Source organism: Eucyclogobius newberryi, unplaced genomic scaffold, assembly GCF_026437365.1.
Source record: "Eucyclogobius newberryi isolate DKJ021-1_F unplaced genomic scaffold, fEucNew1.0.hap1 SCAF_4, whole genome shotgun sequence".
Classification (NCBI taxonomy): Eukaryota; Metazoa; Chordata; class Actinopteri; order Gobiiformes; family Gobiidae; genus Eucyclogobius; species Eucyclogobius newberryi.
In genome coordinates this window covers 5913534-5930923 of record NW_027316056.1, presented here as the reverse complement: position 1 = coordinate 5930923, position 17390 = coordinate 5913534, and the positions used below count along the sequence as shown (strand labels likewise).

The 17390-nt window shown below is 43.0% G+C and overlaps 1 protein-coding gene across 1 annotated transcript in view; it reads right to left on the bottom strand.

Moving 5' to 3' along the window:
• LOC140377342 (voltage-dependent T-type calcium channel subunit alpha-1I-like) overlaps positions 1 to 17390 on the bottom strand; it is a 302547-nt gene that overhangs the window by 118450 nt on the left and 166707 nt on the right. The window contains exons 10-13 of the mRNA XM_072462718.1: positions 8990 to 9175; positions 6580 to 6697; positions 6101 to 6256; positions 823 to 910 (exon numbers count right to left, since the gene is read on the bottom strand). Of these exons, the coding sequence (XP_072318819.1) occupies positions 823 to 910; positions 6101 to 6256; positions 6580 to 6697; positions 8990 to 9175 (548 nt within the window). The remainder of the gene's footprint in view (positions 1 to 822; positions 911 to 6100; positions 6257 to 6579; positions 6698 to 8989; positions 9176 to 17390) is intronic.

Below are 17390 nucleotides of genomic sequence, written 5' to 3'. Positions count from 1 at the left end.
GGAGCCATTTTCTTTCCCAAGACAAAAGCTAATACAAGACTCAGCTAAAAGAATATGCTGTTTTATGAAAGAGACTTTACTCACATGATGAATTTACTGTGCAATATGTTGAGTTTGTAAATGTCTTTTACATGATGTTTAATCTGTGCAATTTGGTAATATTGCCAATATGCTATAAGGACCAATTAGTTCCATCCAGGTCAGTGCGATAGATCTGTCAAACTGACCATGCCTGGGACTAACATCTGATAAAAGACACGCCCCTCCCCTCAACACGTCAGGTTATGGCTGGTTTACCTGGTATGGAATGTATGGCATGTGCTCTATAAAGAAATGTCTTGTTCTTCATCTTCCTCTGATATCAAAAGCCGATTAAAGCTGAAAAAGTCCTGTTAAAAGCCAATGTGTCACATGTTTTATTCTATTATATTGTATATTTCTAATTGAAATACAGTATGTGATCAAATTAATTGCCCCATTATCTAAAATATTCTACTGAGTTGCAATTCCATCATGTGAGTTTTTTAGTTTCAATATGTTGCATTGCTAGTTTACAGTAAATTTTACTTACTTTATTTTGTTTATTTTATGCGTGCCTTTGTTTGGTTATATTTTGAAATTGTATTATTATTATTCATGGTTTCATCACAAGCCAGAGCACATTCCTAGTTTGTTCACTTACCGTGGGAATGTTTGTTTTCTAATTCTGTTCTGGGGACATTTTGAGGACTTTTCACCATTTATAACATATCATTTTGTCCTCTTTTTCATTCTTCTTTAACCCACGGACATAAAGGCCAGAGTTTGCTGAGTTTAACTGACCGGACAGCTTAATGGAGTCGTGTTTCTCGCTCCCGTCGAAGTTGGAGGAGGAGCGGTCGTCGTCGGAGTAGGATTGATTTGCATCTCCCTGCAGAAAACAGACAATATGGTGTTTAAGCACAGATCAGGATTACAGTCATGTGATTAGTACAAACACCAGATCCGTAAAACAGCAGCAGCATGAGCTCGCACAGGTCCAGAGGGAGGTGTGTGTTTGTGAGGATTTACTGCTGAAAACCAGGAGGAATTGGCTCTAACTATTACAACAGCAGCAGCAGCAGCAGCAGCAGAGAGAGAGAGAAGGAGTTATTTAAAAATGTAGTTTTCTTTATGATTCATTTGAATGGATTGGAACCTTATTTAACTTGAGGTTGAACCTATTTATTCAAATCAAAAGTGTCCAATTCTGTATCTGCTCATTTTTACTCACTGGACCTAATAAAAGGCTGGTTCAGTCCTGGTTCAGTCCTGGTTCAGTCCTGGTTCAGACCTGGTTCAGTTCTGGTTCAGACCTGGTCCAGACCTGGTTCAGTCCTGGTTCAGACCTGGTTCAGACCTGGTTCAGACCTGGTTCAGACCTGGTTCAGTCCTGGTTCAGTTCTGGTTCAGACCTGGTCCAGACCTGGTTCAGTCCTGGTTCAGTTCTGGTTCAGACCTGGTCCAGACCTGGTTCAGTTCTGGATCAGTTCAAATTGTGATTTTTCCAGTTACATTTACACTTTATATTCACTATTATCAAAACTTCAGACCTTTTAGAAATATTAACATTAGAAATAAAACTGGAATATGAACTGATGTATAAAGAATCCCATAAAAAGGCACAGCACGGTTTATTTATTAAAGACAGAATATTTAGTTCTTTGCATTCTATTCTCTAAATAATAACAGTCTTTGCGAGTTTTAATTGTGCAGCCAGATTTCTTTTTATCTATTTATTTACTCAACAAAACAAAGAACACAGGACTTGACAGAACGAAACAGACAACAATCGTCCAAAAAAGTTAAATTTACATATTGTCTCATTGTCTCATGCGTTGCCTTTGTTCGATTACTAATTTTCAGTGTGCATTTTTAAGTTTTCATGTCGCGTCCCTCTCAGTCCCTGTGTCTTCCTGGTTCATCGACACTGTCCATGGGTTTCAGAAGGACAAAGTTAGGACTGTTCCATATCTGACCCGCCCTCTCACATGTGTCTATGCTGAGCGGTTCCACCTCATATCAACGTATTTAAAGGTTTACACGGCTGCAGCTTTACAGTATGAGTGTGGTTGGGCCGGGTATTGCATAGTACTTCACCAAATTCCTACGATGTGAATCCCTTCACTCTGACCATGACGCAGTACAGGCCCCTATACCTGGATATCCCTTAAAACCAGTGCTGAATGTTGACTAAAATTATGTTTTGATTGCATAGAATGACAAAAATGCATTGGAATTTCATGTTCACACTGTTTTTTCTTTCTTGTCCTATGTCATATTTTCAGCAGCAGATTCAGTCCAAACGCAGCATTTTCATAATAACTAATAATAACTGCAAATTACAATGACTTTATGTTGTTTGAAAGTATCACGATGCACATGTCTGTATCGATACTCTTCACGATATATTGCGATGTTGATATACTCAGTGCAGCCCTAGAGTGTGGTCTCCTCTTCCTCTGTCGCGCCGTGAGGCAAACTCAAACAGAACTGTGCAATCAGATGAGTTCATTTCTGTGACGCAGGTGAAAAAGACGAGTCCCTTGGTCATTGATCATTTAGAACAAAATCAAACTTCTCTCAGATAAATAGGGTTTTGTGCTTTGCTCATTGATTCTGCAGAAATCCACAATGTTTTTCAGTCCCTCTGGTATTTTATTCCTTTCTTTTTCTTTCGTAAGCCGCCATAATGAGAAGGGCGGATCATGTCTGTCTCTGACTGGCTAATCCACCTGTCAATCACTCCCATCTGAATTGACCCATTTCACACTTTCCTCTCTTCTAATGAAGCCTACGGGCAACAAAATCATTAAAAACAAAGAAAAGAAAAAGAAACTGTGACCTGACTTATATCAATCTGTAAAAAATACATATTTAGTCTAATAAAGTGTGAGCGTTGGATTAAAAAATACGGGCATCTTTATCTAATTGGAACATGGCTAAAAGTTACACTCCTGACTATAGTTTTCCACTGAATCAAGCATTTTAGCATCTCCTAAAACATGATCCGTTTATCAGTCAATATCCTCCGAAACCGTAATCGTGGTATTTTATTTGCTAATGTCATGGGAGCAGATATTATTACTTCAGAAAAAGATTCATTATAAGCGCCCTATCTCCTTCAGGAGCCTGGGACACCGCAATAAACACAGTAATTACATTATTGATTCATTCCAAGGATATTTTCTGTATCAGTCAATACACAATCCACCATTTATTTTGGTTTGGGCAGATTCAAATGCGAGTTACAGAAGACATGCATTTTTATGGGTTTAAAGTAGTCAGCGTCATATGGGAACTTTAAAATGGACTTATTCTGCATTCTTGTGGCTTTAATTGTATTTTAAACATGATTTTGGTCGACTTTCACGTCTATATTTGGAAACACACATCACAAACTGCACTTTAATGAGGTATTTAAGCGTTTAACAAGGCATCATGGGAAAGTAACTGCTAAACACGTGTGGTTTTCCTGTGAGCGCATTGTCCCTGATGGAGAGTTCTTTCTAACACGGGGAGAAGGTCAGAGGTCAGAGGTCACAGGCAGCAGATGGAGGTCCACCAGCCTCAGAAACATGTTCTCTCCAAATCTGTCCACATTTTGAAAAGCTTTAATAGAAGATGCTGTCCGTTATTTATGTTTCCTTTTCCACATGATCTCATATTACAGTGTGTTTGTGGTTCAACTGGATCTAAAATGGATTCAGAAGAAAAACAGGTCCAATGACTTTTCTCTCCTGTATTTGAAATATAACAATTTACATCGTTTTCTGTAGTTTACTTAGATAAATGTGTAAGAAACGTGTATTACAAGGTCTGCAAAAGGCAATGTTTCCATATAAGGAATGTTATGTATAAAGATAGTTCTAACTGCTCACATTTGTGACATTTAAATCTGAAATATGCTGAAAGTTTAAATTTCATGCTTCGATTTTGCTGACATATTAGATGGAAGACCTTTTTTTTTTTTGTAAAGCTTTAATAAATCAGAGTAAATGTCTAGACACTCACCTCGACCTGGATCCCTCCACCCACAGTCAAACAGTGACGCTCACCTCGACCTGGAACCCTCCACCCTCAGTCGGACAGTGACACTCACCTCGACCTGGATCCCTCCACCCTCAGTCGGACAGTGACACTCACCTCGGCCTGGATCCCTCCACCCTCAGTCGGACAGTGACACTCACCTCGGCCTGGAACCCTCCACCCTCAGTCGGACAGTGACACTCACCTCGACCTGGATCCCTCCACCCTCAGTCGGACAGTGACACTCACCTCGGCCTGGAACCCTCCACCCTCAGTCGGACAGTGACACTCACCTCGACCTGGATCCCTCCACCCTCAGTCGGACAGTGACACTCACCTCGACCTGGAACCCTCCACCCTCAGTCGGACAGTGACACTCACCTCGACCTGGAACCCTTCACCCACAGTCAAACAGTGACACTCACCTCGGCCTGGAACCCTCCACCCTCAGTCGGACAGTGACACTCACCTCGGCCTGGAACCCTCCACCCTCAGTCGGACAGTGACACTCACCTCGACCTGGAACCCTTCACCCACAGTCAAACAGTGACACTCACCTCGGCCTGGAACCCTCCACCCTCAGTCGGACAGTGACACTCACCTCGGCCTGGAACCCTCCACCCTCAGTCGGACAGTGACACTCACCTCGGCCTGGATCCCTCCACCCTCAGTCGGACAGTGACACTCACCTCGACCTGGAACCCTCCACCCTCAGTCGGACAGTGACACTCACCTCGGCCTGGAACCCTCCACCCTCAGTCGGACAGTGACACTCACCTCGACCTGGATCCCTCCACCCTCAGTCGGACAGTGACACTCACCTCGGCCTGGAACCCTCCACCCTCAGTCGGACAGTGACACTCACCTCGACCTGGATCCCTCCACCCTCAGTCGGACAGTGACACTCACCTCGACCTGGAACCCTCCACCCTCAGTCGGACAGTGACACTCACCTCGACCTGGAACCCTTCACCCACAGTCAAACAGTGACACTCACCTCGGCCTGGAACCCTCCACCCTCAGTCGGACAGTGACACTCACCTCGGCCTGGAACCCTCCACCCTCAGTCGGACAGTGACACTCACCTCGACCTGGAACCCTTCACCCACAGTCAAACAGTGACACTCACCTCGGCCTGGAACCCTCCACCCTCAGTCGGACAGTGACACTCACCTCGGCCTGGAACCCTCCACCCTCAGTCGGACAGTGACACTCACCTCGGCCTGGATCCCTCCACCCTCAGTCGGACAGTGACACTCACCTCGACCTGGAACCCTCCACCCACAGTCGGACAGTGACACTCACCTCGACCTGGAACCCTCCACCCTCAGTCGGACAGTGACACTCACCTCGACCTGGAACCCTCCACCCTCAGTCGGACAGTGACACTCACCTCGACCTGGAACCCTTCACCCACAGTCAAACAGTGACACTCACCTCGGCCTGGATCCCTCCACCCTCAGTCGGACAGTGACACTCACCTCGACCTGGAACCCTCCACCCTCAGTCGGACAGTGACACTCACCTCGACCTGGAACCCTCCACCCTCAGTCGGACAGTGACACTCACCTCGACCTGGAACCCTTCACCCACAGTCAAACAGTGACACTCACCTCGGCCTGGAACCCTCCACCCTCAGTCGGACAGTGACACTCACCTCGGCCTGGAACCCTCCACCCTCAGTCGGACAGTGACACTCACCTCGACCTGGAACCCTTCACCCACAGTCAAACAGTGACACTCACCTCGGCCTGGAACCCTCCACCCTCAGTCGGACAGTGACACTCACCTCGGCCTGGAACCCTCCACCCTCAGTCGGACAGTGACACTCACCTCGGCCTGGATCCCTCCACCCTCAGTCGGACAGTGACACTCACCTCGACCTGGAACCCTCCACCCTCAGTCGGACAGTGACACTCACCTCGACCTGGAACCCTTCACCCACAGTCAAACAGTGACACTCACCTCGGCCTGGATCCCTCCACCCTCAGTCGGACAGTGACACTCACCTCGACCTGGAACCCTCCACCCTCAGTCCGACAGTGACGCTCACCTCGGCTTGGAAACCCTCCACGAGAATGGCCACCAGCAGATTGAACAGCACGTAGTTTCCAAACGTCATCAGAGCCACAAAGTAGAGCGCGGCCAGAGGAGAAGTGGCTGCCATGCCGTTGTACAGGACCACGTTCCAGTCTTCCTGAGTCAGGATCTGTGGATGACTCACACAGTAAACTTAAAGATCATTCATTATAGGAGCACTATGTAACTTTTACTTTACAATTTGTGAATATTATTCACAAATTGTATGTTTGGTGCAAAGACACTTTTCAAGTATCACAATTCAAGTTTCAAGAGCATTATCTTTCTCTGCAAATATAAATTGAGTTGACCATCTAGATCTCTTTGACCACCGTAGATAATGCCGTGACTCAAGCATGGAGTGTTTTCAGTGGTTATAATGTTATGGTTCATACATTTGACCTTATAACCAATAAATAAGAAAAACGCCTTGACAGTAATTATGAGTTTTACCTGAAAAACCGTGACGATGGCCCAGAGCAGAGAGTCAAAGTTTTTGCGGTCGGGAACAGTGTCTCCGGTCTCAGTCTTCAAACTGAACTTGCAGCCAAAGATGTGCATTCCCAGGATACTGAAAAACACATTTAAAGACATGTTTCAAATCATAAGTCATGTTTTACTGTTGACATTCTGATGATAATACAGTTTTAATAAATCTCACTTGGTTTTACTTTCACGCTTAAGTAACTGAAGAAGGTTTTTTGGCTACACGACTCGGCCTGGTCATGCTGGACAGAAAGTATTGACTCAAAAGCAACACAACAACATAAAACTCTAAGTTAAAGTATCTGTAACGCGTCTCAAATGCCAGAGCCTCACCTCGGCTCTCACACGTGCTGTCGGAGCAGCTTTAGTGGATTCACCGCGGCTCCTCGTGAAGTTCTGACGTGATTTGTACCGTTTTCGCTCATTATTTCTGAGGTCAAGAGCGAACAGTTTGACCTCGTGTCTCTGCAGGAATTCACCTTTAAAACTACTAAAGCAGCCAATGGGAAAACAAGGGAACTTATGCACCTCTCTGCCCTGGAAAATGATGTGACAGTTCAAATACAGCTTGTAGTAAATGCAGCAGTGATTACAGACCTGTGACATCACTTTTCCTTTCATTGATTTCATTTTTATTACAAAGATACAGATTCAACACACCTCGGGAAAGGTAAGTAATATATCAAAGGCCAAAACTAATGTTCATTGTAAAATGTTTTTGTAGCGTAAATCTTCCATGGTCCAAGTCCATGGTAATGTGGAAAATGTTTCAAAAGTAATTTAGTTTAAGTAATTCTCAATCTGAAGGTGCTGGTTTGAAGCAAGCATTTATACTTCCCTGAGTTAGATTAGTCCTGCCACAAGGGGCGAGTTGTAACTGATATTTTCCGTGATATTTTCCAAGTCTTATGTTTAGTATTATGTTTACTTTGATTTAATATGTGACATTAATGAAGTGAATTAGTCCAACATGTGAATGTGCCATGCAGGCTCATTCCATCTGTCGTCAAGGTGATGGAGACAGAGACAAAACACCATCCATAACATTCACACACATGACATAAATACAAATGAAATACAATACTATAAATGAGTAAACTGTAAAAGAGAAACTTTAGACAAACAAACGATCACAAATGCCCCAAAAGAGGTTCACGTTATTGTCACATGTCTCACTGATGAACACTTTAAAAGTATGAAAGGATGTCGTGCTCCTCAGATCTGTCCACATTTTCATGTTCGATTATACGGAAAATATAATGATTTTATAGTTATAGTTATTGTAAGATGATTATAAAATACTTTATTGAAGCGCCTGACCTGCCATCCCGTCTTTCAATTCACACAATTTAGTTTGGATCTGTTTTCTAAGAACCCAGAGGACCTCTGAGGACCTGTGAGAAGCTTTGGGGATCTGCAGGTTGGGAATGACCCTTTTTACCGCTCACAGAAGGAGTTATACACTGTGCATAATGTGGTTTTATGATTCAAGTGGATCATTAATGTTCTCATATTAAAGGTGGAATGGACGATTTTTTTCAGCAAATGTTTTATCATATTTCCTCGTGGCGTGGATAAATCATTTGTCCTGCCACGTATCAATCATAAAACGCGTCAGGTTCGTCCCCACGTTTCCGCGTGCCTAAGCGCATGAATCTATCATAATATAGTTCCCTCAGTGTACGGGGCAAAATGAAGAAGGAGAAAGACAGTTCGAGCTGACGCAGAAGTGGACAGAAATCTACGGGAGACGAGAGATGTGATGCGCTCTGTTGCGCTAATAAACAAACACACGTGTGTGTTGTAACAGTCCACACGGGGGAGTGGCATGCGCACTTCCACCTGAGTTCTCAAATCACCGAAAAATCGTCCATTGCGCCTTTAAGCCACTATATGAAATATGTTCCTTATTTGCTTTTGGCCAGAGTGTATATATATATTGTTATGCAATGTGTTGTTGCTGTTGTTGTTGTTGTTGTTGTTGTTGTTGTTGTTGTTTTTCTGTTTAGCTTAGGAAGGCTTTAAAACGCAGGCTTAGTTTTACAGTGAGGTCATGTCATTATCTAAAAATAAAGAATTAAAACTATTTCTGAACGTAAATTCTGCAATAGGCAGAGTAGAGAACACAAACACAAACAACAAAGGTGGAGGATCCGATACCTGCTTGAAATGTTCCAAATTAGGCCATAAAAGTAAAATATCTCCTTGGAGAAAGCGTGAGATGCCACCAGGACAAGTCAGGCAATGCAACAGACAAGAAGGTGGCCGATCCTCCACCAGAAAAGTTACATAGAGCACCTTTAACTGTGGTGGGTACAGTTTTAAATACATCATCTGCTCAATCAGTACAAGCAATACTTGTTATTTGTAGACTGACCTGAAGATGAAGATGAAGAGCATGAGCAGCATGCAGAAGGTGGCCACGTTGTCCATGGTCTTCATCAGGACCACCAGCTGCCTCCGGAGGGCGGGCATGAACCGGACCAGCTTCAGAACGCGGAGGAGTCGGAAAGTACGGAGGACCGAGAGACCGCCATCCGACTGTCCGACGATCTCACAAACACTGGAGAGAGGAAGAAACAAGACGTGAGCTTTAAAAACACAGAGCAACTTAAATGTACCGGAGAGACCATGATCAGACTGTCCAACACATACTGAGACAGGAGAAGAAGACGTGTTTGCTTGTGCTTTGTCTGCTTTATAGTTGTATTCGACATTTTAGCATTTAGCGTCATTCATGCTAGTTTGATGAATCCTGTTTAGAAAGTCCTTTCCCTCCGAGCGTTAAAACACTCCATTCTGAATTCCCTGATGTGCCACGTCATATTCTACCTATGACATTTATCTGACATCTTCATTGCTGTTTTTAAGTCCATAAAGCATCACCAGACTTGTCAAATCACAATGTGTGGCCACATTAACATGTCGGAGGGAAGCTAGCATGTTCTGCTCTTTCTCTTCTATGTAATTCCCTCTGTAGGCACTAGGTGGATCCAAAAGTAAGTTCTTAGCATGGGAAAAGCCAGAGTGATGAAGTATTTTTTTTAGCTTTTTATCTGCATTTAACTGTACAAACTCATGAAGTGATTGTTAAAACCTTTGTGACCGTTGGACTTTACCCGCAAAGTGGACACAGGTGATGAACAAAGCCAAAATAATGCTATTATGCTGGTTGTTTGCCCACATAAACGTACACATTTGCACTGCACAAAGTTTGAGGCAAAACCTAAATCTGTGGGCCAAAGAACAACCTGTCCAGATACTAAAGGCTGTCTCATTAGACAGAAACTCAGGGGCAGTTTATGTTTGTTCACTGTTGCTGTGGAAACGTGTTATGGGACTTAAAGCAGAACTAAGTCACATTTTGACCTTCCCTGTGATGGTTAAATATGTGTTATGTATGTATTATTATTAAATACGTTTTCAGGGCCTTGTAACATTTGCCAACATCAATCCCAAGACCTGACAAACCCTGGACCTTTTTTTATGAATATATGGCATCGTTAAATGTTTCTGTTGCGATTATAGTGAAAAAACAATTACACAAAGAGAAATAAACGCTTTTGGGACTGTTTAAAGCTATATCACTCTAGTTACTTAGCTCTGCCTTAAACTCCATTAATGAAATGTATCATGTCTTCTTTTAATTACTCTTTAGTTTATTTTGTTTATAAAGACAAACGATCGATCTGGCCACGCCCCCTGGTCACGCCCCCTGCCGGTCTCTGGAGAAGTGTGTCCAGCCGTGCGGAAGCATGAAAGCTCCTTCGTCTCTGTTCATTGCTGCTGTGCCTCGTTTCCTGTTCTCTGTTGCTTCCCTAAAGGTCAGCGTTTGCACTTCTGTCCTTCTGTTCCAGTTATTTTTGACCTGTCCCAATCCATGACATGATTCTCTCGTTTGCAGTGATTTGTTGTGGCCAATTTGAGTTTTTTTCCTGGTGTGCTTCCTCTATTTCTGCCCTTGTTAGTCTTGTCTTAGACGCTTCTGAGGAAGAAAAAAACATGTCAAGAAAACTGCTACTATCCTTTTCTTGCTATAAAATGATCGTGGTTAAAAAAAAAAACAATGGTTAAATAATAAAGAAAAAGGACATCAGGAAAACCAAACCAAACAAATTGGTGTCGCGACGAAGCTGCTCCTGTAACCAACGCTCAGTTATGGTCGCCGACTCTTCCATGGAAACGCTGCCAAACTTGCATTTATTCTGAGCTTTTCTGACGTGGATTTTTGGAAATATGCACAATTCATACAGGTGGAAATGCAGTTTGTGATCACAGCTGTCATGTTGCTCCCTTTCATTTGATTTATTTATTTATTTTATAATGCATTTACTGTTCCGCTGATGGAGGTGGCCATCAAAAGGTCCCTGGCTCTCCTCTGATCTCCCCCTCGCTCTGCTCTTCTCCTCTTAAATCCACTTGACAAAGGGAAATAGCTTTTTATTCCAAAGACTGAGGGCATTTTGCAAATTAAAAGCACATCACTCAAACGTGGCGCGTCAGGCTGCTTCCGTTGGCTTTGAAGAGCATCTGATCTGAGCTTGAAACATGAGTGGGAACAATAAATGAAAGAGGAGAAGGACGAGGAGCGACCCGCAGACCAAATATGAGCAAAGACATGGAACCATTTGGCCTTAAACTCAAAATATCAACCACACACTGCTGCAGGGCGGATTCAGAAACACATACACTACTATATACACTTTACAAAATACACACACTTATATACACTATTACACAATACAGACGCTAATATACACTATTACACAATACAGACGCTAATATACACTATTACACAATACAGACGCTAATATACACTATTACACAATACAGACGCTAATATACACTATTACACAATACAGACACTAATATACACGATTACACAATACAGACACTAATATACACAATTACAAAATACACACACTTATATACACAATTACAAAATACACACACTTATATACACTATTACACAATACAGACAATAATATACACGATTACAAAATACACACACTTATATACACAATTACAAAATACAGACACTAATATACACAATTACAAAATACACACACTTATATACACTATTACACAATACAGACACTAATATACACGATTACAAAATACACACACTTATATACACAATTACAAAATACAGACACTAATATACACTTATACAAAATACAGACGCTAATATACACGATTACAAAATACAGACGCTAATATACACGATTACAAAATACAGACACTAATATACACTTATACAAAATACAGACGCTAATATACACGATTACAAAAGATAATAACATTGGTATTTAGTTTGCAATACATTTTAAAATCATGTTTCAAGTGTGAATTGAGATTTTTGTTAATGATAGACTTAGTTTAATCCTGATATAATCCCGGTTTTGTTCTAGTTTAAAACTGTTTCAGTCCTGTTTTATTTTAAAGGGTTTTTGGCCCGTAGGCTCTTTTCGATAGGACAGCTTCAGCTGTGAAATGAGGAGAGACAGGGGAGGACATGTAGTACATTGTCGGAGCCGGAAGTCAAACTCACGACTGCGGCCGGCTAGTTTACACCAAGTTTAGCTCTTGTTTAGGTTGTTAGGTTTAGTCCATGTTTTGACCTTTGATAATCCAGGGTAAATTTAACACCTGTTTTAAACCTTATTCAGTCCTAGTTTAATCCTAGTCCTGGTTAAGACTTGATATAGTCCTGGATTGGTCCGGGTTTACATCTAGTTTAGCTCTTATTTAGGTTGTCGGGTTTAGTCTATGTTTTGACCTGATATAATCCAGGTTTAGTTTAACACCTGGTTTAAAAGTTATTAAGTCCTGGTTTAATCCTAGATTTAGTTAAAATTTGATATAATCCTGGTTGAAATACTGGTTTAGATCATCTATATTTCAGGTTTAGTTGTCCTGGTTTGTCCTGTTTTTTCTTGTCTTTCCTGTTTTAGACCTGTTTTAGTCCCAGTATAGTTCTGGTTTAGTTTGGTTTGACCTGATATAGTCTTGGTTTAATCCCAGTTAATCCTGGTTTAGTCCTGGTTATGACCTGACATAGCCCTGATCTGTTCTAGGCCTCCAGCTGTCATTAGTCACATCTGCCAGAGTCAGCAGGGGGCGCCGCAGCAGAGGAGGGAGCGTAACACAGAAGGACAGAATGACTGGTAATCCTGGTTTAGACCTGGTTTAGACCTGGTTTAGACCTGGTTTAGTCCTGGTTTAGTGCTGGTTTAGATCTGGTTTAGACCTGGTTTAGACCTGGTTTAGTCCTGGTTTAGACCTGGTTTAGTCCTGGTTTAGACCTGGTTTAGACCTGGTTTAGTCCTGGTTTAGACCTGGTTTAGTCCTGGTTTAGTGCTGGTTTAGATCTGGTTTAGTCCTGGTTTGGACCCGGTTTAGTCCCGGTTTAGTCCTGGTTTAGTCTCGGTTTAGACCTGGTTTAGACCTGGTTTAGACCTGGTTTAGACCTGGTTTAGTCCTGGTTTAGTCCTGGTCTAGATCTGGTTTAGTCCTGGTTTAGTCCTGGTCTAGATCTGGTTTAGTCCTGGTTTAGTCCTGGTTTAGATCTGGTTTAGACCTGGTTTAGTCCTGGTTTAGACCTGGTTTAGTCCTGGTTTAGACCTGGTTTAGACCTGGTTTAGACCTGGTTTAGTCCTGGTTTGGAGCTGGTTTAGTCCTGGTTTAGACCTGGTTTAGACCTGGTTTAGTCCTGGTTTAGTCCTGGTTTAGACCTGGTTTAGACCTGGTTTAGACCTGGTTTAGTCCTGGTTTGGAGCTGGTTTAGTCCTGGTTTAGACCTGGTTTAGACCTGGTTTAGTCCTGGTTTAGATCTGGTTTAGACCTGGTTTAGTCCTGGTTTAGACCTGGTTTAGACCTGGTTTAGTCCTGGTTTAGTCCTGGTTTAGATCTGGTTTAGACCTGGTTTAGTCCTGGTTTAGACCTGGTTTAGACCTGGTTTAGTCCTGGTTTAGTCCTGGTTTAGTCCCGGTTTAGTCCCGGTTTAGACCTGGTTAAGACCTGGTTTAGTCCTGGTTTAGTCCTGGTTTAGACCTGGTTTAGTCCTGGTTTAGTCCTGGTTTAGACCTGGTTTAGTCCTGGTTTAGTCCTGGTTTAGTCCCGGTTTAGTCCCGGTTGAGACCCGGTTTAGACCTGGTTTAGACCTGGTTTAGTCCTGGTTTAGTCCTGGTTTAGTCCTGGTTTAGACCCGGTTTAGTCCTGGTTTAGACCCGGTTTAGTCCTGGTTTAGACCTGGTTTAGACCTGGGTTAGACCTGGTTTAGTCCTGGTTTAGTCCTGGTTTAGATCTGGTTTAGTCCTGGTTTAGTCCTGGTTTAGTCCTGGTTTAGACCTGGTTTAGTCCTGGTTTAGACCTGGTTTAGACCTGGTTTAGACCTGGTTTAGTCCTGGTTTAGACCTGGTTTAGACCTGGTTTAGACCTGGTTTAGACCTGGTTTAGTCCTGGTTTGGAGCTGGTTTAGTCCTGGTTTAGACCTGGTTTAGACCTGGTTTAGTCCTGGTTTAGACCTGGTTTAGACCTGGTTTAGTCCTGGTTTAGTCCTGGTTTAGACCTGGTTTAGACCTGGTTTAGTCCTGGTTTAGACCTGGTTTAGTCCTGGTTTAGTGCTGGTTTAGACCTGGTTTAGTCCTGGTTTTGACCTGGTTTAGTCCTGGTTTAGACCTGGTTTAGTCCTGGTTTGGACCCGGTTTAGTCCCGGTTTAGTCCTGGTTTAGTCTCGGTTTAGACCTGGTTTAGACCTGGTTTAGACCTGGTTTAGACCTGGTTTAGTCCTGGTTTAGTCCTGGTCTAGATCTGGTTTAGTCCTGGTTTAGTCCTGGTCTAGATCTGGTTTAGTCCTGGTTTAGTCCTGGTTTAGATCTGGTTTAGACCTGGTTTAGTCCTGGTTTAGACCTGGTTTAGTCCTGGTTTGGACCCGGTTTAGTCCCGGTTTAGTCCTGGTTTAGTCTCGGTTTAGACCTGGTTTAGACCTGGTTTAGACCTGGTTTAGACCTGGTTTAGTCCTGGTTTAGTCCTGGTCTAGATCTGGTTTAGTCCTGGTTTAGTCCTGGTCTAGATCTGGTTTAGTCCTGGTTTAGTCCTGGTTTAGATCTGGTTTAGACCTGGTTTAGTCCTGGTTTAGTCCTGGTTTAGACCTGGTTTAGACCTGGTTTAGTCCTGGTTTAGTCCTGGTCTAGATCTGGTTTAGTCCTGGTTTAGTCCTGGTCTAGATCTGGTTTAGTCCTGGTTTAGTCCTGGTTTAGATCTGGTTTAGACCTGGTTTAGTCCTGGTTTAGTCCTGGTTTAGACCTGGTTTAGACCTGGTTTAGTCCTGGTTTAGTCCTGGTCTAGATCTGGTTTAGTCCTGGTTTAGTCCTGGTCTAGATCTGGTTTAGTCCTGGTTTAGTCCTGGTTTAGATCTGGTTTAGACCTGGTTTAGTCCTGGTTTAGTCCTGGTTTAGATCTGGTTTAGACCTGGTTTAGTCCTGGTTTAGACCTGGTTTAGTCCTGGTTTAGTGCTGGTTTAGATTTGGTTTGGACCCGGTTTAGTCCTGGTTTAGACCTGGTTTAGTCCCGGTTTAGACCTGGTTTAGACCTGGTTTAGACCTGGTTTAGTCCTGGTTTAGTCCTGGTTTAGACCTGGTTTAGAACTGGTTTAGTCCTGGTTTAGACCCGGTTTAGTCCTGGTTTAGACCTGGTTTAGTCCTGGTTTGGACCCGGTTTAGTCCTGGTTTAGACCTGGTTTAGTCCCGGTTTAGACCTGGTTTAGACCTGGTTTAGACCTGGTTTAGTCCTGGTTTAGTCCTGGTTTAGACCTGGTTTAGAACTGGTTTAGTCCTGGTTTAGACCCGGTTTAGTCCTGGTTTAGACCTGGTTTAGTCCCGGTTTAGACCTGGTTTAGACCTGGGTTAGACCTGGTTTAGTCCTGGTTTAGTCCTGGTTTAGATCTGGTTTAGTCCTGGTTTAGTCCTGGTTTAGTCCTGGTTTAGACCTGGTTTAGTCCTGGTTTAGACCTGGTTTAGACCTGGTTTAGACCTGGTTTAGTCCTGGTTTGGAGCTGGTTTAGTCCTGGTTTAGACCTGGTTTAGACCTGGTTTAGTCCTGGTTTAGTCCTGGTTTAGACCTGGTTTAGACCTGGTTTAGACCTGGTTTAGTCCTGGTTTGGAGCTGGTTTAGTCCTGGTTTAGACCTGGTTTAGACCTGGTTTTATCCTGGTTTAGTCCTGGTTTAGATCTGGTTTAGACCTGGTTTAGTCCTGGTTTAGACCTGGTTTAGACCTGGTTTAGTCCTGGTTTAGTCCTGGTTTAGATCTGGTTTGGACCTGGTTTAGTCCTGGTTTAGACCTGGTTTAGACCTGGTTTAGTCCTGGTTTAGTCCTGGTTTAGACCTGGTTTAGTCCTGGTTTAGTCCTGGTTTAGACCTGGTTTAGTCCTGGTTTAGTCCCGGTTTAGACCTGGTTTAGACCTGGTTTAGTCCTGGTTTAGTCCTGGTTTAGTCCTGGTTTAGTCCCGGTTTAGACCTGGTTTAGACCTGGTTTAGTCCTGGTTTAGTCCTGGTTTAGACCTGGTTTAGTCCTGGTTTAGACCTGGTTTAGACCTGGTTTAGTCCTGGTTTAGTCCCGGTTTAGACCTGGTTTAGTCCTGGTTTAGTCCTGGTTTAGACCTGGTTTAGTCCTGGTTTAGTCCCGGTTTAGACCTGGTTTAGACCTGGTTTAGTCCTGGTTTAGTCCTGGTTTAGACCTGGTTTAGTCCTGGTTTAGACCTGGTTTAGACCTGGTTTAGTCCTGGTTTAGTCCCGGTTTAGACCTGGTTTAGTCCTGGTTTAGTCCTGGTTTAGACCTGGTTTAGTCCTGGTTTAGTCCCGGTTTAGACCTGGTTTAGACCTGGTTTAGTCCTGGTTTAGTCCTGTTGTGCACTTTTGCAAACAACCGACTTGATGTTTTGCGTAGCGTGATGAAGAATTGAGGTTTTACAAATTAGCAGCAGAGGCACAAGTCCCTGCAGTGGGTCAAATGAGGCTAAAAGCAATAGCTGCTAGGATTGATGTTGAAATGATTGGTTTGGTGGTACAACTGAATGAAATAAATGTACTGTTTTAAGGTGTTTTGTTAATGCAATTTGAAGCCATTGGACAAAGGGGTTGCAACAGAAATGTATCGTTACTCAGATAATTATCAAAACTAAAACTAGTATTGAAACTAGATACTTAATTGAAGAAGTACCAAGACTAGGAAAACACATCATGATATCAAACCAAGTTTAAAACAGCTCACACACTGGTGCTGATAAAACTATTCATTTTAATGAGGCACCAAAAATGCATTTTGAGGCTTGTAGACAGCTCATTATTTAATATGTTGGTTACATTTGCAATGATAGAGTGTTTTCACAGTTACACATTCACATCAGAATTGGGACTTAACCAGGTCTAAACATGAAACTAAACCTGGACAGGATCAGGACAAAACAAGGTCCGGAGCAGGACCAAACAGTCCACATCAGGACTAAAATGGGCTCAATTTAGGACCAAATAATGAGGTGTGAACGCACCCTAAGAGACATAAACTAACTGTTTGTAAGTTCACTAATGATGCAGATTTGATGGTATTTGATGAAATAAAACTAAAACTTCCTTCTCATTGTTGGTGCAATTATGTCCAGCAAATGTTTATTACATGGGCGTTAGCATGTATGCTACTTTGGATGCTAAACGCTCACGTTAATAACCTCCCGGTATGTCACGTGTTCTAGCTCTGCTCTGGTGATGTGTGATCGTGTGAT